General features: G+C 43.3%; 1 protein-coding gene across 11 annotated transcripts in view; it reads right to left on the bottom strand.

Annotated features, from left to right (window-relative positions):
- KCNMA1 (potassium calcium-activated channel subfamily M alpha 1) overlaps positions 1–24,753 on the bottom strand; it is a 666,778-nt gene that overhangs the window by 213,848 nt on the left and 428,177 nt on the right. For all 11 annotated transcript variants that reach the window (XM_080926078.1, XM_080926079.1, XM_080926070.1 and 8 more), the window contains 4 exons: positions 13,386–13,461; positions 5,760–5,835; positions 3,823–3,993; positions 2,090–2,181 (listed from right to left, as the gene is read on the bottom strand). In XM_080926078.1, the coding sequence (XP_080782204.1) occupies positions 2,090–2,181; positions 3,823–3,993; positions 5,760–5,835; positions 13,386–13,461 (415 nt within the window). The remainder of the gene's footprint in view (positions 1–2,089; positions 2,182–3,822; positions 3,994–5,759; positions 5,836–13,385; positions 13,462–24,753) is intronic.

The following is a 24,753-nucleotide window of genomic DNA, read 5'->3' as shown; positions in this document are numbered from 1 at the left end:
TCCTGGTCTCAGAGCCCCATTTTGGGCCACCCATCAACAAAATCTGTCAGCCAATAGCCCACCCATATTGAGCCACAAACACTACTCTGAAAAAAAAATCCCACCTGGAAATTAGAGTCAAGAAATACTTACAACTTAGATTTCAAAGCAATTGATTTTATTGACTTCATTGGGAACAGGGATAAAAAGATGCTGGCTGAGACCGATGGACTGGGACAGCTATAATGAGGGCCTGGGACCCTGAGGATGTCGTCTACTTTATAGAGACCTGTCCATATCTTAAAGGCACACTGAATTAGGAAGCTGTTTTCCTCTTGGCTTGAGATAAATGTCGGAGGAAAATCTTTGGGCTTATTTGGCCTTTTGGAACCAACCAATGGCCCAGACATCAGAACAGCTTGGTTCTAACCTCATCCAGGGTTGTTAAGATAATAGGAAGGGGAGAGGCCTACAGGGAGAGATGGAAAGACATACAGCCTTACCGAGAAGGCGCCAACTGGCCCCCTTTCCCACTGCCCTTTGTGCCTGTGAAAGGAAACTGCTATCCTGTGGGTAGTTCAAGGAAATGAGTTCTTTCTCCACCTCCTCATTTTCTGAAAAGACGACTGGACACCTGAGCTCAGGGTGGGTTGGACTCAATAATCAGAGAGAGGCTCACTGGGTTCCATCCAGCAGGGCCAACTGTCATGGTAGGAGGGGCAGCCATGGGGAGAAGGGTTCTACGGGCCTGGTCCCAGCTTTCTTCAACACCAAACTAAGGTGATAATTTGGCAATCGGTTAGAATGAGCAACAAGATAAAAAACAGTTCTGTGTTGGGGGACAGGTGACTGGCACAAATGGGACAGTTTTTCGGATTTTAATAGAGATGTGGGTACCAGTTCCTGGTGCGTATATCAGTGCACATTCAGCTGGGATGAATTGCACGCATGGCCACTTTATTCTATGAGTGTCACACCCTGAATGAAGAACAAAGTTGGATGGACCCCGAGAGTTTTCAAAGCAAGAGCTTATTGACTTTTGAAGACACTTGCCACCATCCTCCGATCCTGCCACCTTAGCTCCTCCATCGAGATAGCCCTGCTAGAGGATCAGAGGAATAAGGTCCCAGCATCCACATCAGAATAAAACTTCTGGTCCTTGCTGGACTTATGCTCTGATACTGGTGCTGATGATATTAATACTGATGATGCTGATAAAGTCACCAAAGCAGGAACTCAAAGAGTTCCCAGGGAGAAAACCTTCACGTTTCAGAAATCAAACAAACAAAACAAACAAACAACAAAAAAACAAAACAAAAAAACACCCACATCACTAATTTCCTGACATTCCTGACATTCTAACTATAATACTTCCTGTCCAGGAGGCATTTCCAGCATGTAATGAAACCAATTAACAATAAGGTCTCCTTGCAGCCACTGGCATTTCCAGTAGGAAGGATGGGCCAGGCCTTGCCCTGTGCTTCACACAAGGACAGTAGAAAAACAAAAAACCAAACCAAACAAACAAAAACCACAGTGTGTTAGAGCCTACAGTAGTGCACGTGCCAAAACTGCCAAGAGGCCATTAGACCTCAGTTGCAGAGACCGGAATTTGATCACATCACCAGCTCCTGAAATGAGTGTGGCATGTATGATAAGGTAGGAGGGCAGAAGATATGGTACCAGGTGCACGTGGACACCTTTGAATACATTTACCGTTATCTGTTGGGAATTGCGAATGGGCCACAAGACCTCAAAACTGTCCAACAATCTCCCGTGCTCTGAAACCATTCTCCTGCAGAATGTGCACCCTCCCTCATCACAAAAGCAGGCAGGGTGGAGGGAAGGGCTTGATTCCATGCCACTGCTGCGGGGACTGCTCAAGTTACTCAAGTACACATCCTCAGGTGCAACTGACTTACTTTCTGCCTCCATGTTTGTTAAAAGTCCCGCCGAATTTATTCCGATTCAGGATGAGAGCAGCAATTTCGGGCACGTAGCGGGCAAACATTGCCTACATGCATGAGACAAAGAAACAAGAGCCAAACAGAAATGGCATGCAGAGAGGCTCCTACGCCGCGGAGGCTGAGAAACCTCTTGGCATACTTACTTTCTTCCACTAACCGCGCTATAGGAGCCCCCGTATTTCTTGCGGTTTCCTATTAACTCTATGATTTCAGGGACGTAGCTGGCAAACATGGCCTGAGGAGAAGAGGGGAGACAGAGAGAGAGACTAAAAAGACAGGCCAAAGGAAGTGTGACCTTTTCAGAAGGGGGTACTAAGATCTGAAAACACAAAAGGATTAGACCTGTGAAGGTGCGGATTCGTGTTGTGGATTATACAACAATAACAGGACAAAGGGGAAGAAAGCTCCTGAAAATACACAGAATGAAACAAACTTCAGTCAACCTAGACAGTAGAAAGCAACAAACCACAGTCAAGGAAAATGTAAAGGAGACAAGCCAAGCATAAATGATCTAACATCTTCTTCCTGAAGAGAAGTAGATAAGAGGCTTATAGAATGGTGCAAGTATTCACACAAGCACACACACACACACACACACACACACACACACGTCCTCCCACACATGCATGCATTCACCACATACACTCACAAACACACACATGAGCACACACACATGCATGAACACACATGCATGTGCACAAATGCATGTGCACACACATACACACACGTGTGCATACTCAAACATGCACGTACACACATGCACATATGCACGTACACACATGCACACACATATACATTTCTATCAAAAAGTCCTTCTAAATAACACTCAAAGAACAATGTTTTATGAGTGGATAAACACTGAAAGAGGATTAAAAATAAACACTTCCATTTAAAAATGACTAAAAAGCATTTAGGTCAATTTTGGAAACCACACAAGAGGACAGGATAGCACAGAGACACAAAACTGCCATGTTTTGCCCAACAAAGACTATCCTGTGGCTAGATAATGGGGTCTCCTTAACTATGGGGCCCTGCTTAAATGCTGGTAATGTCCACCCCCACACACGTTTATATACATTTTTTAAAATGTGTATGTCCTATGCATACAAAACAGAGAGAAATGTATGCATCACTTCATATAAATGTGTGTGCGGTGCACATACTCAAAAACTGCGTGTGGACTAGAATCTTAGGCACTTACCTCATACCCAGAAACAAAAGTCATACTTCATTATGAACTACTTTGAAAGAGAAAATGCAGAAACTGCAAATGTGCAGCCTGGAGGGTCCCTGGAATTACATCATATGCCGTGGTCTCTTACTACATAGGGACCAGTGAACTTCACTGAAAGGAGATCAACCAAGTAGGCTTTGGACACGGCCGTGGTGTGACTATAATGACATTTCATAAATGAGGGGACCCTGATCTTTAGGGGCAGGTGCCAGCCACAGTGTTTGTTGGAGGTCTGGGGAGGAACAGAAAAGGGAGGGGAACTCTTGAAACCGCCATCTCTCTACAGAATCTGGAGGGCATCTACCAGGATCAGCAGCCAGCTACTATATCTGATAGTGAATCCCACTACTAAAGGACACTCTAATTTATTAATGGCATGCCTCTCTTAAAATGATTAGGTTTGTTTCTAGCTATATGGCTGTCCCCAGTGAGGACAATATGCCTGGTTCTAAGGGACAAGCATAATACTAAATATACACAACAAAGTCACTATGATATTTGGACTTAGTTCGCCTGGTTGCATTAAGGCAGTTACTTGCTTCCACTGCAAAACACATATAAACACTAAGTCTAAGGAAGTGGGTATTAGCAAATATTAGTAATCGTTAAAATGGACACAAAAAGAAAGAGGTGTTTTTTTACCAGTCCCCCGAGGATGAAGAAGACCATGAAGAGGCGTCCAAGCGTGGTTTTTGCATAAACATCCCCATAACCCACTGTAGACATTGTGACCATGAGTAAGTAGACACATTCCCAGTACGTAAGTGCCTGGTTGTTTTGGAAATTTTCCCATGGGTCCCCTGAATTCTCCACCTACAGCAAGAGGGGGGAAGGGAAGAAAAGAAACCCATCAGATGTTCATATGTACAGTACATGTGATCCAGGAATCCCAGAGTTCCAGAAAGCTGTCTCTACATAAGCTTCCTGTTCTCAGTACAGATGACTCTCATTGCTAGTCACTAAGGCACGATGCACCAGACACCCTCAGGGGGTGTCATAGAAGAGGAATTGGATATAGCAGCAGGAATGCCCTCTGACTGAGTCGGGCACCAAGGCAAGAGCAGGGATCGGGAGTGTGCTTTCCTGAATGTCATTGATGCCTGGTACCCTTTACAGCATCTCTTTAAGGCAGGTGTGAGATGCCTTTTTCTGCTGGTTTCTTGGGAATTTCCTGCTGATACTCTAGACCTTTCACAAAGGGCTCCACACTTCCTTTCATCATTGTAACTAAGGTCCCCAGACCTAATCTGGCATCTACTGCCTGAATCCCAAACATCATCTCTGTTTCTGAGACTGCTTGTCTGTCTTCACCAGAGCCCACCACTGGAAATTCTGCATGTCCAGCTTTGGAAATTTCCTCTGAAACAAGAAGAGTGACCTCTTGGGAATTGCAGACACACACACACACACACACATGCTAGACTAAATGGCTGCGTACATCCTCAGTAAAGGGCCATCAAGTCAATAGTTTCTGCTTGGGTGCAGAGTTCCTGGGGTTTGCACAGCTGCTTGGCCCCATGAGCTTGGCTGAAGCCCAGCAGGGAGCAGGGAGTTACAGCAGGATTTGGGGAACCTGAACCCACAACTGGCAATTGGCTTCAGAAGGAATTGGATGATAAACGGTGAGATTGGACGCGTTGAATAGGGACTGGAAAGGCTGCTCAGTGGTTAAAAACCATCGCTCTTGCTCAGTTCCCAGCATCCACTCTGGTAGCTTATAATCTCTGGTAACTCTAGCCCCAGGGGGCCTAAAGCTCTCTGCTTCCCTCCATGGGTACATTCATACATATGCGCATATCCATACACTAACACACAGGCATAACCAAAATTTATGTGTGTGTGTGTGTGTGTGTGTGTGTGTAGTATTGTGTAAAATCCATATAATTATCTTTCTTAGCAGATGGAGACAAAGTCACTTATTCAAAGTTTTACAGTCTGATGGGGGCTCCTTCTGATTGTAATAGTTGAAGTGTGCATTTCATAGTAACTACACTCTCTGAAAGCAGGCTAGAGAAATCTGCCTTGGGGAGGTAAGAAGGGTTTAAGCTTGGTAACAGCATTCAAAGAATTGTTAATTAAAACAACAAAAACATTTGGGGGGGGGTGTTGAAACAAGGTGAGAAGTCATCTAGCAAGAGATTCAAAGGCAGCCTTTTGTGCAAGAGAAGTAGGTACACAGCCCAGGGATCTGCATGTGCTGTTTACAAAGAGCTGTTGAAGTTCCAACTTTCAGCATCAGAGCCAGACTTTCTGGGCGTTTGCTGTGGAAGTACTGCCATCTTGTGGCACTTTGAGGTTATTGCATACAGAATGAAAAACTAGGCATGTCTCTCTGAAGCAATACAGGTAAAGCAGGGGGGAAAATTAGGTTGATCCTAGGAACATTACTCCATATTTGGAACTAGTTTGCTGGGTGGGAGTAAAGGGTAGGGAATTCTGAAAATTGTGTAGTTTGTTCCTCTTTCCCATACGTGCAACTAAACTTGTCTGTTTCCAAAGAAATAGATGTTAAGTAATAAAATGGCCCAGCAAGGGCTTGCTGCAGGCTGGCCAGGAAGTCAGGTCTCATAGTTACTTACCAAGTGGATGAATCCAGCTGCAGTCAGCCACGTGCTGATAAATATAGAAAGCAGATTCACCAGCTTGATGGAATTACTGTGCAAAGGAGACAAAAGGAGTCCCAAAGTTACAAAGTGTGGAACTGCCTGCTGGTGTCACAGCATCCCCTTGCGGGCCGAGGCAGACTGCTGTCATCATAAGGAAATTGAACTCAGGTGAGATACAGTGGTCAGGAATGAACACCTCAATAGAGTCTGTGGGAAAATACACAGCCAGACCCTACATTAACGCCTCAAATTGCACTAAAACGTGACTAAAACAAAAACCCTTCAAATATATATTAAAAAGAAACCAGAGTGAGGGGTAAATAAGATTTGTGTGTCCTTCACCTAAATTGACATATCCCCACGTCTTCCTCATCTCTGCAGAAGAGTCTCTGTTATTTTCTTCAGAGTGTTATTTCTTCCTAGTTGTATTTGTTTGGTTTGAGCCATTGTGTTGTGGACATAGCAGCACAATCTGGAACCACTGTGGCATTCTGCTCCGAAGCAGGGACACCATACAGTAAAATTTGGAAGGTTGTACCTCAGAAAATGAGTTGAATTCAGCAATGTGATCTAGCATACAGTCTGGATTTAAATGCCGGTGTCCTAAAGGTATCTTTAATGATGTTTCCATCTCCTTCATTTTGTAGAAAAGAACTCTGTTTCCTACCTCCTGGCCTCCCATTACCAGTCCAGTACAGCCTGCAGTGCTTTGAATAGGTATGGACCCCATACACTCAAGGGTTTGAATGCTTGGCCCATAGGAAGTGCCACTATTAGGAGGTGTGGCCTTTTTGGAGTAGGTGTGGTTTTGTTGGAGGATGTATGTCACTCTAGGAGTGAGCTTTGTGATCTCATATGCTCCAGCTATGCCCAGTATGGCACACAATCACTCCTATTGACTGTGGATCAGGATGTACAACTCTCAGGTCATTCACCAGAACCATATCTACCTGCACGCTGCCATGCTTCCTGCCGTGATGATAATGGACTGAACATCTGAACTTTAAGCCAGCTCTAATGAAATGTTTTTCTTTATAAGAGTTACTGCAGCCACGGTGTCTCTTCACAGCAATAGAAACCCTAAGATATAGCCCTGAAGAAGCCAACACTTCTCTTTGGGTAATCCGTCTATGATACCACTGTCTCTTTCTGCCTATTTTTATCTCTTGGGTAATATATTATCTACTGTCTAACAGCTTAGCAGGCTGACAATGCTGACATCTGAGGCTTTCACAGTATGTGCACAGTGCTAACCCACACATCACCATGCTGATGTTTGATGTATACAGACTAATTTCTCATAGGACCCTTCAAGATCCTCTGGGAACTGGGAAACTCACAAGTTTAGTTCAGTGGGCCACTCAGTTGGAAATGGAACTGTGGCCATTTCAGCCACTCTCAGATCTGTTACCACAGCCACAGTGCAGTGTCTGTGTCATTGGTGGCTACTAGATTTTGGATCTTGAGCATACTGCTAAAAGGCCAGGATGGAGGCTCTTGCTCAGTCGGGGGAATCTGCAAGGGAGGCGTCCTAACAGAGGCTGTCATCATTTTGCCTGGGTGAAGCACAAAGCATGGGGCTTTCCTCTGCCTGTACTTTATATACCTGAAGAGAGGAATCCAAAGGTCTCCATTTGCCTGTGGTTGATTCTGACAGCTCAGGGCGAGAATGAGTAAATACTTCCTAAGCTGTGGGTGGAACTGGCCCTTCAGGGTGTGTAGGATGACATCCTCTGGGTTTGAAACCATATGCCAGAAAAAGAGAAAAACAACAGACTATCCATCCTGTGCATCCTGGTCCTCACCAGGATTCCCATTTGTAGTTCCCGGGGACTGACTGCTGAAGCTTTGCCATGTTCTCAGTACCTTACTGAGTCCTCCCCTCTTCTGAGTTCCCCCCTTTCCTCTAATGCAGGTGGTAGGCATGAACACTGTTACCATTCACCACCAAGAAAATTAAGCCTTAGGGAGCTGATATATTTTGTAGTTTGCCTGGGAATCACAGCTGGTGAGTAGCAGGCCTCATGTATGTAAGTTGGAAACATAGACTAGGAAGCCTCGGAGGCCTTCTTTTCCCTTACCCTGTAATTTGTCCATCATCACTTCCTAAGGACACATCTCCCCATAGCTTCTGACATGGGAGACCAAGGTGTCCACCAAAAATGCCCTTTACTAAGTAGTCCAATGAAATGTGTTCAACGTGTCAGCCAACAGATAAGCCTGTCAGACACACTTTTCGGGAACTTTATGGAAGACAGTTCTAGTCCTCAGATACAATCCTTGAATGAACCACCCTGGAGAAGACCTCGTGAGAACAAGCCCAAAAGAGATGAATAGAGAGGCAGACTCCCAAGGAGGGGGGGCAAACAGCCTGAGTGCAGATATTGAGAAATTCTGCCATTCTTTCTGGAATCCAGTTATTCTGCCACATATCAGAAATGGCTCACATTCAGAATATTCCCAGAGAACATAATTGGCCAGATCCGCCCATGTTTTGGCCCCACGCAGTTAGCTTCATGGCTCTAGCTGCTGTGATCTGAAGTTGGCACTCCCAAGGGCAAGCTGGATTGTGCTAAATCCTGACCTTCAGGCCTTTTCCAGACACGCCAGTGGATCACTCTATGCTTCCCTTCATCTCAAACTAAGTTCTCTGACTGAGAATGGAATTACCAACGGAAAGGACAAAAGCCAGATGCTCACCCAGTCTCATCAGCCAGGGTTACCACGAAATCTTGCTCCCAGCAAATTTCTCAGAGAACAAACCAAAGCAGAACAGTCCATCTTCCTGTCTCTACCTTGCAAGGCCCCCTAAGACACAACCTAATATTGAAGAGGAATGAGTAAGGAGAACAGGTAGCCTGTGGCAAAGAGACGGAACGTGTGTGCTGCCCTCACTTCCCAGGGGAGAATTCAACACCTAATTGAGTCACTTACAGGCTCCCAAATCCTCGGGGCCTGAGAAAGCACTATGCCATCAACAACCATGTGGAGTCCTTTCAAGATATTAAATCTACTGACGTCTCCTGGTGCTTTGGGAAAATGGCCTAAATATGGTGATTATTAATCTCTAAATGATTGTCACTAGGATATTAATGGCGCTTAAGGGAGCTCTTTGCTGAGTGCTGAACATTTAATCACTATTGCTGAGACAGACCAGGTTTGTTGCTGAAATCTGATTATTTGTTTGATATCGGCAATATCACAGATTGTTTGTATGAGGAAGTGGATTTCCAAACTTGAACTCTACGACCAAGTTAATATCTGGAAGCTATGTGGAAAACCTGCAAGATTAATCATGATGAATGTTCTCTGTTCTCTGTGATGGGACTTTGTCATCTGTAAGAGGACGGTCTAGAAAGAGGGAGTGGTTGCCAGGAAGGAATGTTGTGTGTTTGTGGCAAAAGGAGTCATTGGAGACAGCTATGTGCAGCCTTGGTGGCCAAGCCTAAACTTAGATCAAACACGAAATCATCAGTAGTTAGAGTGGCACTGACCAGGCTAAGTCTAGCTCCCTGCTTTGAGGAGAGCTTATGATCCTATTATGAAAACCTGGCCCCTCTTCTTTTGTTGTTTGTTTGTTTTGTTTTTGTTTTAAATGTTACTTTTGTGTTTCCATGAAACTTCTGAGTTCCCATCCATGAATTCTCCATGGCTGCTTTGGTTTGGTATATGTCTTAGTTACCTTTCCATTTCTATGATAGGGTACAGGACTAAAGCAACTGATAGAAAAAAAGAAAGAAAGAAACATCAATCTAAGCAACACTCATGGTTTGGCTTCCACTTTGCACCCCCTGTAATCTTCATAGCAAATATATATATATACTGCTTCGTGAACAACCTTGGAGCCATTTATACGGTTATATATGTAATAAAGGTAATTTTAAAAAATGTTCCCTGCATGTATTATTCAGGTAACTGATTAGCAGCTGTGCACTTAGGCTACATAGGAGAGACCATTTCATGGTGGAGAGCAATGGCTTTCTGAGCACAGCACAGGGCAGAGTGTTTTACTTCACCCTTTACGCTCTCACATATGGTACAAATGTTCACAGGAAGCACATATTACTTAAACAATTAGAGGAAACCATGAGGCCATTTTTGTCTTAGAAAAAAAAGGTACCAGGTAATCCATGTTTTAATATACATTATTGGCTATGTTCAACAAGATGCGGGATTAAAGCCCTTAAGCAGATTTCATCTGGCTTTCATGGTGGAGCAAATGACCCAGCACTGAAAGCTGACTCACCAGCTCGTAGGATGACTGAGGAACTTCTAGAAACTCACAGAAATGACCCAGAATCTCTGGTCTTCCTTAAATAGGCCATCTCAGGAATACAGAGAATCATAGGCCCTTGTTAACCTACAGGTTGGGGACTTGCCCTGATTCCTGCTGTCCCCTGCCTGTCCTCCTGTTCATTCTAGTTCCTTCTGTTGTTCTCTTAATTATCCCCTTCCCCCATCATGCTCACTGATGTGTCCCATTTATTTCAGTTCTAAGATGAACTAAGAAATGGAAGGATACAAAATAAAAACCATGGTTTTCAAACTATTGTTTTTGTCATATTTATAAAGTCTCCCTCCTTACCTAGTACCCCAGATTGGCAAGAGAAAGCCAGACAGGATTTTCTAACAATGAGAACACAGCTTCTTCACCCCACCTTCCTCTCTAAAGTCACCATGAAAGCATCGGAGTATACAGGACTCACAAGAGAATCTTCCCAAGGCCAAAGCCCTGGAAACCCGGAGCTTCATTCTTGCACAGAGCTTTGAGAAACAAGCTTGGAGTGTCTGAAGGAAGAAGCAGGGCAGAGCCGGGCACCCCAAGGAGAACGTGTCCCTACACTTCTAGAGTTCCTGCAGCTGAAGGAAGTGTGTCTCTGGATCTGGAGATTTTGTCTCTGCCTCCACACTCTAAGCTCAACCTCCTTATGGTAACAACACGATCAGGAGCACGGAATGGCTCAAAGGTTCCACAGGTGTCATAGTTTTTTACTGTGTACTTTCTACAAATATCTAGATTGAACTCAGCCCATTTTTCCCTACCCTTCATGTGACCATCCCATAGCCCCACTAGAATGAAAGACACTTGATTTTTTTCTCAAGGGTCCTTTATTCTTCTCAGGAAAGACTCTTCCTCCTGCACAGCTCCTGCCAGCTCCAAGCAGCCACTCTCTGTGTATCCCAGACCTGAGCTCATACCTGTTCTAACACCTATCCTCTGGGAGGAGGTCTGGGTTTGAGCTCCCACTCCCATGAGACCTCTAGCTATGATATTTGTCGGGGCTCTCCCCATCCACATTCACTTCTGCATGCACAGATGCTTACCTTAGACTCCCAGGGTTCATGTGGCCACCTGGTTGGAACTGCAAGTAAATAGCAATTCCGGACATGCACAGTGTAGGGTTCTAAGAAAAGACACTGTCTGAGAGTAGAACTTCCTATGTGGGAAGTGGGGGGGTTCTGAGAAAAATGCTGTTTGAGGGATTGCAGATACCCGATTGCTGCTACTGTGCTGGAGAGCTGTTGCCTTCCCTCACCCCAGGAAGCACGGACCCCTCTTCCTTCACTCAGAAATGTCTACTCTCTTCCTCCTTCCTCCTATAGAGGAAATAAAGCAGCCTCGAAACTTCACAGCTACAAAGAGGCTGCCCTCCAAGGTGGCCATATCCAACTTCTGAATCTTAAAAAAAAAAAAAAAAAAAAAAAAAAAAAAAAAAAAAGGCCATCTTCGCTGCAGGGTGGGAAATGGGTAAGTGCCCTAGCGCAAAGCTGGTAAAAGATCCTCAGATGGCACATTGAGGTCATCCAGAGGAGAACTGAATGGGAAGAGATGGGCAGGAGCACTGTTCTCTCTGCATTATTGCTAGGATCTTCCTTCCTAGAATCCCAGTGTCATAAAACCAAAGTCTCATTGATTTATCAGGTCAACGACAAGCAGAAGAAAGAGACCTGAGGGCATGAGAGAGCACGTGTCCGATTTCATTATAGCACCCCATCCTACCCTGGGGCCTACCAGAATGAAAATCTTTAGGACAAGGCCCCAAGTTTGGTACTGGATACCCACCAACTCTCCCTCAGAAAGGGATGGGGACGCAGGATCAGCCTTGTAACATAAGTTCAATATAAGTTCATATTAGGTATGCTATTTTTTTTTCATATAACGTCTCCCTCTGTGAGTCTGACCAGCCCGGAACTTACTATGAAGAGCCAGGTAGCCTCAAATTCAGAGATCCACTTGTCTCTGCCTCCTTAGTGCTGGGATTAAAGGATCTAGTTAGATACGCTAGCTTTGCTAATCACTTCTATTTCAAAAGCAATATAAGACCACAGCAAAGAAGATCTATAAAGCAGTAAAACTTAAGGCTACAGTTACTCAAAGGCCATTTTCAAAATCACTATTTATGAGTGGTATTATAAATCAAGATGGAGAAGCAATAAATGTTTACCTCCAAAGATAAAACAAAGGAGATGAAGCTTAACTTAAGAGAGCTTCGTGGCTCTTTGTACATTCTGACTTGTCTATAGAAGGCGACTTTTATCCTTTATTGATACAAAAGAATAATTGAAAAGGGGGAGATGTTGTGGAATTAAAATAAGGATCAATACCAAAAACAAAAGTACACCAGATTCAAGAAGCTGGATTCCAGGTTTCAGAAGTAGAAAACCAACAGAATCCAAGCCCTGGAGTAGCAGGTACATTAATTATGCACGGCACACATGGAGGTGGCCTGCTTTCTCTCTCCCATCAGACCCATTAAGGCCCACCAAAGGGGAAGTGGAACGTTACAAGAGGTCTCCTGAAAAATGTAATTTGCTAGTAGAGAAGTTTATGAGCTGCAGTCACTCCCTGTTAGAGTGCTCCTAACCCTTCTGTTAGTGTGCTCACCAGCACAGACCAGGTCTCAGGCCAGCTCTGGGCACTGATAGGTCATCAGGCAGGGCATCCCCCAGGGAATATCCTAGCTATGTTTCCAGATCACAGTGCAGTTAGCAGAGGCAGACATGGTGTGTTCGACTTAAGGGTTTCTCCCACAAGGCAATCTGCACAGCACACCCTCAGAGCTCTATGGATAGGAAGAAAGACAGCTCAAACAGACTTAGGAATAAAATGATTTTCTGTTTGCCATATGAGCTCTGTGACTGACTGTCAAAAAACACTGCTTCTCTTGCCTTTATAGCCAAGTTCAATTTCTTATTTAGTGGTACCTCAAGGGGTGTTTAGCACTTGGCAACAAGGACTTCCCAGTTAGTGAGCAAGTCCATCCTCCATTCAAGATGTATGGCCTCTCCCAGGATGCCTATGTTGCAGACGGCCTTGGTGCTGAGAGACCAACTGTGTGACCTTGCTAGACTATCTCCTCTTCCTCACGAGTATAACCACATCCCTGCCTTCCTCCTGTTTCTCCCTGATCCTGCAGAAAAGAACACCGCAAGCCTTACCTTAGTAGGTGAGCTTTCCAGCTCTGCAGATGTGTTGTTCTTCCTGTGAATAATGTAACTCTATTCGTTTTAACGCAATGAAAACAGACACATTTGGTATTTACAACCCTGCCCTAGGGAACCAGACAGGCAAAGGACAGGAATGAGTGGGTAGCTTACCTTGTTTTAAGGATATTCAGAAACTGCAAAATTTCTGAAAATTGTATCAGTCTGAGGGCTCTTAAAAATCTCAAGCCTGGAAAGAGAAATGACAGAGAGATGTTACTTCTAAGGCTTGGGTGTCCTGCTCCCAGTCGGCTGTCTGAGTTAGGACACTCCAGGGTCTGCTCAGAGGGCCATGCAGGCTTTGCAGAAGAAGAATGCTTCAGTACTTTGGACCTGTCTTTTCATTTGGATTCTTTACTGGTTAGTGAATGGGCTTTCCCATTAAATGTGAGCCGTTTGAAACTACATAAGGGGACAAGCTGGCCGACCGGGCCTGCATTACAAAGGATCATCTCCTCTGGTGAACTCTGAGGTAAAGCCCAGTTTCTGGGCTACCCAGTGGTCTGGCAGAATTTGGGTCTCTGAAAAATCCTGGAAACTGGGATGTCTCCAGCTGACCCTTGTGCTTAAGAGCAGAATAAGAATAAATCGGATCATCTTATGTCTTTCAGATATATTTTTTTAATCTTTATTTTCAGCCCTGATGAAATAGAGACTATAGCCCAGAGAGTTACCTGTGTTCTACAGTATTTTATATTTTCTCCCGTTTAAAAACAAGAGAAAAGAAAAAGAGCACAGAGCAATAAGATGCCACAGTTCCCAACTCTGGGATCCAACATTTTAACAGTACCATTTTCACTAATGCTAATTACTTTTTGCATCCATAGCCTCTCTTGAATGGAGGAGTCGGAGCTTCTAAGTGGAGAGGGACCACCATCAATGAGCTGTTTTAGGGTTTGCTTTTTGTTTTTCTCTTTTGTTTTTTGCTTTCAGAAGGCAGGCTCGAGCCTCCAGTGGCAGGGCTGCAAAGGTGCTCTGCCACAGTCGGCTTCTTCCTTTGACTCTCCTTTTCTCCCTTCAAGGGTCACTCTACTTCTAAGTCATGACAAAAATGACCTGAATCAGCCGTATCTTAAGACCTTTGCCCCTGCTCTGGAGAATGATCACCAAATGCCATCATCTGCAGGCTTCGGGGAGCCCATTTCCAATGAATTTCTTCTCCTATGCTTTCAAAAGCACCTCAAGTGCTATGCGTGTCCATGGGCACAGTGGACTGAGCTGGTAGCCACATGTATGGGGTGGGAAGTTATTCTGTTCCCCTTAAGGGAGGCTGTGAAGGAAGTCTAATATGCAGGGTGAGATGAAGCAAGTCATGAACATCACTAGAGAGCTCTCTCCCCGATCCTCCGCAGGGAAGCCCGGGTACCCGTCGCCTTGAACAAAAATATGCTCTAACTGGCCCAGAATAGATTTGTTTTGCTAACAAGTCAAAACTAACCTACAGTCCAGAGGTAGGAGTGCTGGACTTATACAGAAAGGAGAAAGTGATAATAGCTCAAAGGGAGCTTTTCTCATTAGAAAAGAATCCATCCTTATGAACAAGAGGTGATCTTCAGAAAGCTTGTTCCCACTTTTCTAAAGAGCAGTCATGTGGTTTTTATATGGTTGTGGCATTTTATTACAGCAGCAGCATGGTAACTAATACACACCCAACTCAACCTGGCATCGTTTCCTTTCATTATTTATTTGTTTTAATCTTTCTGTGTGTGTACATATGTGTATGATGAATGTATGTTTAGAAGAACATGGGTATGTGTGCACCACAATCACATACACAATGTGTGTGTGATGATCCCTGTGACTTGCTGGTCAGTCCACTAGTCAAGTCTGTGAGAGTCACATTCAGTAAGAGATCTTGTCTGAAAAAAAAAAAAAGATAGCAAACTAGGAAGACACCCAATGTCAACCTCTGCCTCCACACAGTCATACACAGGTGTATACACCTGCACACACACACACACCTACACACACACACCTACACACACATACACCTACACACACATACCTACACACACACCTGCATACACACATATCTACATACACACACCTGCACACACACACACCTGCACACACACCTACACACACCTATACACTTACACACACACCTACACACACACACCTACACACACACACACCTACACACACAAACCTACACACACACCTACACACACACACACCTACACACACACTTCTACACACACACACACACCTACACACATACTTCTACACACACACACACACCATATAATTATACAGACAACTTTAACTATTAGTATGTTAATGATATTAAAAATAAAGCAAATTTGTATTATTGATCACCCATGTTTTTAATTATCTCCTATATATAATGTCTTTAAAATCTTTTCAACAGAGAAAAACATCTAAGGATAGTGTTATCTCGAATACTACATATGTTATGCATTATACTTACATATGTAGGCAACAGGGCCATGTTTCACACCCACATGTGTTAAACTATACCCAAAACCCAGACTTGCGGCCACTTCTCTGAACCAGATCATCATTAGACCATTCCGGGTTCAAACTGGGCTCACAGCAGCTGTGTTGTTTTTCTACTCTTGTGGCAAAACATCCTGGGAACAATCAATGCTACAAAGAAAACTTGTACTTGTCTCAGTTTCAGAGGTCGTGCCACCTAGTTTTAGGCTTGTAGTGGGCTAGTTCAACATCATGGGGGTGGGAGTGGGGTTGGTAAAGGAAACCTATTTAGAGATCTCTCTCTCTCTCTCTCTCTCTCTCTCTCTCTCTCTCTCTCTCTCTCTGTGTGTGTGTGTGTGTGTGTGTGTGTGTGTGTGTGTGTGTATGGACATGACTACAGAGGTCACAGGTCGATAAACATGTTAGTCTCTATTCAAGGACTATATTTTACTGTGAATAACATGTCAAAAAGCAGATACAGCTTCATTGCTGTGGAATTCTGTCCATGTAAGTAGACCATGGGGATTAGTTGCCCACAGATGCTTTGGAGGTTTTCCAGTCTAATCCAGCCAGCACAGTGTTCACACTCAGACTGAGTGGGATTGTAAGGGGCCTGATGCTCTGCACTCTGAACAAGCTCTCTGCTGAGGCTGGGCTGTTGGTCAGGAGATCACACTAAGGTACCAAGCCGTGGATCGGCAGTTCCCGAACCATCCAGTTACATCTGCAGTCTGAAGAATGAAAGCCAGCACAGCCTATGACACCCAGCCTGAGTTTCTAAGTCAATAGCCAGGGCTACAGTTTGGGCATAGAACATTTTAAAGTTCAGATTCCGTGTGCATGTGCGGGAACCTCTGGTTTAGACTCTTTTCTTTCTAAACCTTCAATTTATCCATCTATATTGACACATTTATTTCTGTTGCCTAGAGAAGTATACTTTATTTTGACACGCCCCCCCAAACTCCCCTGTAACTGAGTAATTGCTGAGTCACTTACAAACCAGTAAAGCCAATAATTCACCTACTCAGCACACTTCCTGTGTGTATGAACTCAATTTCTGAGGAACATGTTAGTTAGCTGCCACGTAAAAAGGAATGAACAGTGTAATGTGTTATTACTTATAGCACAAAACATTCAGCATTTGGCAGAGATTTGGTAGGGGGATGGTTACCAGCTTGAATAGCACTCATTATTTCTCGTGTTTATGGTTAAGTGTTAGAAAAGCAATATGGATTAACAGTGAAAGGAATTCTGAGTCACCTTCTGAAGGAAGGCAAGTCATAGTAGAGAAAACAGCAAACTCAAGACTAGACTATGTACCCATGAAACTGATAATTACACCGGTACAGACAGTCTAAACATCAGAAACTTTGGAGCTTCAGACTAACAAAGGAAGCCACTATAGGTGAGTAACTGAGAAACGAATTGAAAAACAGTCATCGCGTCCCACTCAGAGATCCTATGCCCATTTAATTGGACTTGTTTTTTTCTTTTAATTTGAAAAGACATTTTTTTTTTTTGCAATAGATGCAAAAAAGCAAGGGACATGGTTCACAGAAAAAATTACTTTTGCCAAGCAATAGAGACACTGAGTTGCCTAGAAGAAAAATAATCCCAGCAGAAATGGGCTAGAAGACACAGTGGGAAAAAACATAAAAGTACATAGAATGCGTTTTTTAAAAATAAATAATAAATAACAGTAATCTAAAGTTAAGATCCCTGGGACTAAATGGAAAATGAACTAAGGAAGTGAGAAGCCAATAGAACAAAGACAGAGGGGCCAACGTTGGTGTCTCGCTTCCTTCAAGAGAGGGCATCCTGGGATATATGTATACCTATACACACGTTCACACTCAGTACTAAGCAAACTATTCTTTAATAACAACCATTGAACGATTACCCAAACTGGCCACACTATTTGGGTACAAAGTAATCTTACTAAATTCAAACCACAGTAACCATTTAAGTTAGATTTACCACAAATGATAATAATAAAAAGCAACATAATAAGAGAAATAAGCAGATCTGAGGATTGTGGCCCAGCCCTTTAAGCCCAGCACTTGCGTGACAGGCAAGTCTCTGTGAGGAAGAAGCCAGCTTGGTCTATATAGAGAGTTCCAGGCCAGCCTGTGCTACACAGTGAGTCCTGGACTTAAAAACAAGAATCAAACAAAAAAGGGGGGGGGGAATAAATGGAGGGAGAAAGGGAAGGAGAGAGGGAGGGAGAGAAAAAGGGAGGGAGGAAGAAGAGGAGTGACAGAGAGAGGGAAGGACAGGTAAGAGGAGGGAGGTAGGGAAGGAAGGAGGGAAGGAAGTAGAGGAAACAGAAAGAAGTTAGTATTCGATGAAGAAGTTATCACAATCAAATGAGATTAAGTTTTACAATTTCTGGTCAACAGCTAGAAAGAACTTCAGTCATTTTGTATCATAATTGAAAACGACTCAAGATGAGTTAAAATCCAAATGTAGATACTAACACATGAAAAAACAATGAAACTTGCACACTTACTAGACCTTCTAAGATGAGAGGTGAAAAAAAGCCGGAAACTTCTGAAATATCAGGTTCACAACTATGAAGAAAGACCCAATTTCTGCAAGTTTTAAAACAAAGATTGCTAGCTAAAAATGATGAATAAATGAAAATGGTACGACAAGGATCATTTCCATATAGGGATACAGTTCAATGGTAGAACACACACCTAGCATATGCAAGGTCCTTGGCTAAATCTTCAGTACTCCAAACAGGTTATTTCTTAAAAATAATTTCTTTGACTGTAAGAAGTACTCTATACCTGAAATCAAAACAGGAAATCATGGAACAGAAAATATAACTAGGAAAGAACCATTTAAATCAATCTTGTGTGGTTGAGTGCAAAAAAATGTATCCCATGAAAAACTCAAATAAAATAGACCAAAGACTTAGATGGAGACCCAAGATAATAACCACCCATGTTCCAGTGTAGATAGATGGATTTTAATGTGGTACATGCGTACAATGGGATACAGTGTAGGCATGGGAGGAGAAGTAACGTGTGTTCGGATGACCAGGGAGATAAGCAGATGAGGAGAAGTAAGTACTGCATGGTCTCACTCTTACTGAACCTGAAAAGGTCAATTTTATTGAACCAGAGACTAGATGGAGGGTTCCCAGGGGGCAGGAACAGCTCATAGAGCAGCAACTGGTATAATGCAGCTCTTGGATGTAAAATTTCAGCTGGGCAAGAGGAATCAGTTCAAGAAACATATTATACAATGTGCTAACTATAATCAATACATGTGCTCTGATGATGCTTTTGAAAGGTTGAAGAAAAAGGATGGTATTACACAAAATGCCCTAAGCACCATATTCATTAAACACCACAAGCAGTATCTCTGAGTTTTGTTTAGGGAGATGACTCTGCAGTGAGTCTTATAATTTGAGGATGGAATTACAATTTGATAGAAAACCTTTTCAGAAGTAATTCAACACTATGAATCAAACTAATTCCTTTTCTGGTAATAAAGCCCAAGATGTTATAACAAATACTGTGGGAGCAAAGATATTCATTGCAGGAAATTATTCATTATTCATTAAGGAAAACAGAAAGCAGCTTAATACTACAAGTAGATCTCCTTAAGTATAGAGCACATCCTCTTTAAGCATATTGCACACGTACAAACACATAACAAGGAACATGCTTGTAGTGTTAAGTTACAGGAGGACATAGAAATTAAAATGTCATGTATCAGGAGGTAGGATGGGCAAAACGGGAATTGTTTAATTACCACCTGAACCTGAATACAGGTCCTTAGACTCACAGGTAAGTGTAGCTCTCAGCTCTTGTCAAAGAAGCTCTCTTTGCAGCAGAGACCACTGCAGAAAACCACTATGGATCAAACTGCAGAGAGCAACCAATCGTGGGGTTCCTGTGCCCAGTGGATACAACCCAATTCCTACACTCAAGATGCAGAGAGCGTCACAGAAAAGTGTGGTAAGATTGTGAGAGCCAGAGGACCCAGGAAGTGAGCTGTGACAGTAGGTTTCCTGGAAAGGTCAGGAAACCTAAACCCATTATGCCTCAACAATATGGATTCCTAAAGAGACCAAAAACTACAACAATTATCAGTAGACATGCTAACATGGGAGGGGGGCGGATCTTGCAACAGCCCTAGACAAAGAACTACAGGCATGCAAGGACTGCTGAGAGGCCGAGAATTAGACTTCACAGGGGATGAGCCCCTTCACTAGTTATCCCAATTCCAAGTGATGAGCCTGAAATCATACACATACAAGTAACATCAAATGGAGTGGATTACCAGGCTGTACTAATACTAATACATGGTGTGTGTGTGTGTGTGTGTGTATGTGTGTGTGTGTGTGTGTGTGTGTGTGTGTGTATAATTAACAATAAAAGGAAAAAAGACCATGAATGTTGAAGGGTGGTTGGGGGAAAACATGGAAGGGGCAAGACTGAGGAAAGGAAAAGGAAGAAGAAAACTATGCAAGTGTATTTTAATTAAAATACATATTATCCATTATTATATATTATTATATTAGTATTCATATTGTTATATTGTTTATACAATATAAATATACATGGTATATTTAAAATTTTATATTAAAAAGAATGTAATGTTTGGACAATATTCTAGACATCTGTTTGCAAGGATGCAAAGCACTACTGAACCAACAGTATGTTTAAAAGTGGCTAAGATGGTCAGCTTGTAAGTTCTATGTTCTTTAACAAGTTTTCAAGGGGCTGTGGAGATGAGCCAGTGTGTAAGAATGTTTACTGTGCAAACATAAGTACCCACATAAAACGCCAGGTGTGGATATACTCAGGTTTTTGGACCTCCAGTGCTGTGGAAAGGAGGCAGAGACAGAAGGCTTTGTGGGGCTTACCAGCTTGGCCACAGCTTCAGTGAGAGACCCTATGTCAAAGGTATAGGGCAGGGAGCATGAGTGGGATACTTAATATCCTCTTTTGGCTTCCTGTGGGCACTTCACATGTGTATGTGAGTACATTATAACCACATGCATGTGAGTGCACATGAACCACATGTATGAATTTTAAAATTTGATTTTGTAAGATTTATTTTCAATCATGTTTAGGTGTGTGTGTCTTCATGTAGGTATGTTCATATGTAAGCAGGTACCCGAGGAAGTCAGAAGACTGCATTAGACCCTCTGGATCTGGAGCTGGCTAAAAGTAGTTGTGGGTTATGGGGCATACGTGCTGGGAACTGAATTCAGGTCTTCTGTAAGAGCAGTACATACTCTTAACTGCTAAGAGATCTCTCCAGGTCCTCAATCAATGATTTTTAGAAGCTTTTATTTTTAAAGTAACAACTTGGAAATGTGTTTTTCAAAAAGAAAAAAAAATTTAAAGTACATATTTCCCAGTAAAACTATAACATATAAATATACAAAAATATGCAAAATGAAAACAATGGTTGTATTACCTATAAAAGGTTTGAAATATTTTCCATTTTTAATGCTTTAAATAACATTGATATTAAGATTTTAGTTCATAATTACTTTGGTGGTGGCATTGTGAAGTCAGTGGCAAATCAGGACTGCAGCTCCAGTTCTTGGGCTCATAGTTCTGTACCAATATTTAGTCACTTGGGGCCCCTCAGTCAGGGTTATCCACTTGAAGGGTTAAATTTGGTGGCTTAGGCATGACCACAGTTTAGAATCACCTGAGAACTGGGGCTATACAATCTCAGAAATAACTGAGTTCAGATCAAGAGGTTTATGTGCCCTCTCTTAGATAAGGATTTGGAAGAGCTAAACAGATAAATGGATTCATTGTTTGGATCCCTGGTATCCCAGAAATTCTGTAGGTTTGAGGTCCCCAGAGAACACAGAACACAGATCACATGAGCAAACATCTGGCTGGAAGCAGAAAGCCTGTCTAGGCTTTTCAATTTATGATTTCCTTTTTCCTTCCACTCTGTAATCTCTAAATCCAAAGCCGGAAGGTTCTAATCAACCTCTGTAGTTTCCAATCCCAACAGCCCCAATGCAAATCCCAGAGAGCAATTATTTTTGTGATATCTGACAAGGTCACTATCATCTGGTCTTGCAGACCAAGGAAGGGCAAATCAAAGCTATGAATACCAGAGTGAAAAGGCTGTTCCCTGCACAGGGTGGCTCTTCCAGGATAGTCTCCTGCCATTACGGACCAGGTCCACCTTGTATCTTTAGCCTGGGTGCTGCTGGGGTCGCCTGCTTTTGTGTTCCAGCCTATAGTTTAACCCCTGCCTCTCCTTCCTAGGTGGAGGTGTACGACCTGTGTTTCTCATTCCCAAACACTGCTAGACCTTCATTCCTCCAGCCATAAAATGTGTTATATAAACACTCCTTGCCTGTGTAACATGCTTAGCAATCTTTTCCCAGGGAGACATCCCAGACTGCTTTGTTCTTTACATTTCACAGCCCTGACCCCAGTCTGACAGACACTAAATATCAGGTCACAGTCACAGTGGGATCAACACCTATCCACTGATCCATTCAGTGACTCATTCATTCGCCAGCAAACGCATGCTGGTTTCTAACCACTCCTTGCTAGTCAATGGAGGCTCAAGGATGGTGCATTTTCTTCTGGAGTTATCTAACTCTTTGTAACCTCTAACTGGGCCAACAGTCTAAAAGCTGGTCTCCCTGCTTCACTTAGTTTGCCAACCACCAGGCTCCTCTGCTGCCTCACAGAAAAGACTAAGAGCTTTCCTGGTATTGATAAGAGCGCATGTCTCCTGGCCAAACCCCTCACAGGACTGCCATCCCACTGATGGCATTCTTCCATCCTTCCTTTGCTCTAGAGGACTGTCTGCAGCCTATTCTTTGCTCAGGGTGTTCCCTAAGTTGGGTTCCAAGGAGACAATAGTTCACTGCCTCTCACACTTTGACTCTGCATCAGGAACGTTCCACAGTTCATTTTCAGCACCAGGCCTTCCGCTCTGCTTCTCTTTGGAGTGTTCATTGTAGGGCTGGATCCCAGCAGCCTGTGGCCCATCCATCCATTGCATCCCCCAATTCCACAACGCCAGTCATCGTCCTGTTTATCTTCATCTACTTGGTTCTCATATTTGATTCTTAGACTGTTTCCTGCCTGTTCCTAAGATCCACACTTTCTGGGAAGAGATGCCTATTCACCTCTAAGCTCCTTGTTCCCAAGAACAGGGGTAATTATCTATGGCCCCTGAGAATGAATCAATAAATGAATGCACTCATGAGAAACGCTCTTAAGAGAAAAGTCAGAAGCATACCAGACCATAAGTTAAAACCATAGGTTTGATCGATAACTAACTATTCCTTGGGCAACAATCTCTTTCCTCTTGAACATCCCATTGCTCATACCCCTCTTGCTAGCTACTTTCACATTGGTCCTTACCAATGCTGCTTGCTGCAGAAGCCCACAGTGACTCTTTGCAATAAAGGGACAGGGAATAAAGCGAGCCAATGGACACAGGCACATGAATATTTTGACTCTAGACAGTTTATCTCAAAGACGTCCTTTTTGTCATTGCTAATGAGAAAGATTGACTAGACTCACCCATCACTTGCTTGCTAATTGGAATTTTGCTAGGTATAATTAGATTATGCAGGGTTATTTGAGCTGTGCCTATCCACATCAGAATTCTAAGCTGGGTTCCAAGGGGACAATATTTCATTTTAAAGAAGCGTCTGGTACTGCTGATGTTCTGGAAATAGACCTAAAACTGGGAAAAATTTTTTGTCTGAAAATGTAAATTTAAGCCATTTATTTGAAACTGTTATGCATTATAGATGGCTAGACAAAACCAAATCCCTATTATTGGAAGGTAGTTGAAAAAGAAAAATCTGCCTAAAGGTTTGGCTCCTGCCGCGTACAGATAATGAAGCCTCACACAAGGCAGGCAGGACTGCACCACCAGAGTCCCACCAAAGGACACAGGGAAGTAAACTGCAGCTCTTACTGATTGTCTTGAGGGGGGGGGGCATCATCCATGCCTCTTCAGGAAACACTGAAATTCACTCTAAAAACTACTGCCACTTAGTAAAAGAAGGTAGCTCCAGTCACCTGCCAAAGTTTCCCAAGGGCTTTCTTTAAAAGCACAATAACATTCAGGGAGGTACATGCTAGTTAAATCCATCTAAAATGGAAGGCAGAGGTTTCAGTCTTGCCTGGCACATTTTGTTAAGCCAACAGAACAGGAAAAGGGAGTAGCTACTATCTGCCAACACACACACACACACAAACACACACATCCCACATGAACATAAACACACACACACACACACACACACACACACACATGTGCATGTGCGTACATATACATACCATTCACACGCAACAGACACAGACACACATACATACACGCATGCACATATGCGCATACATACACACCACAATGCTTCCTTAAATGGTGTGCCACAGAAGGGCAGTGTCTCAGGGAATATGGGATACTTAGGAAGAATGACTATAGTTAGGAGAAACCTTACCCCAAGAAGCACAAACCCTGCTGCAAGCCACCAGTGACTGCCAGAAGTTCTCTGGTTCTTCCTTCTCAGAAGCCGCCGGCCCAGACCTCACTCTGTAGCCCTTGTGGAACAAATCCCCCAGAGACTTCCTGCGACGCCTGCTAGGAGTGTGAGCCTCTGTGGAGGTGCAGCTGCTGGGTGGGTGATGGTACACCAGAATTTTACTGGGGATCATGGTAGAAGCAGAGAGGAAACCTGGGCTGTAGACTCCCTTTGGGTCTGCTCAAGCTCAGGTTGATGTTCTAGAAAGATCTGGGAGGAGTTTATGCTCCCCCGACCTGTCCTGCAGACAAGTTCTTTTACCCCACGCTGTGTGCTTCAGTAGCATCTGTGTCCTCTGCCACCACCAACCCATTTGCAAGTGGACACACACGCGCCAGCCATATCATGAGGCCAGCAGAGGGTGGGAAAATATTCAGGCACGTTATGTCCTACAAGCTTATCCATTAGCGTCATCCTGGGAATTACCATGTAAGCTCCTTTGGACATGGCTTAGGGGATGGAAAGAGAAAAACGCTATAATCCCTCAAATCAGTT

This window comes from Micromys minutus (genome assembly GCF_963924665.1).
Source record: "Micromys minutus genome assembly, chromosome: 12".
In the NCBI taxonomy this organism is placed as follows: domain Eukaryota; kingdom Metazoa; phylum Chordata; class Mammalia; order Rodentia; family Muridae; genus Micromys; species Micromys minutus.
The sequence above is the reverse complement of the archived record's forward strand: the minus strand, read 5'-3'. Positions and strand labels throughout refer to the sequence as shown.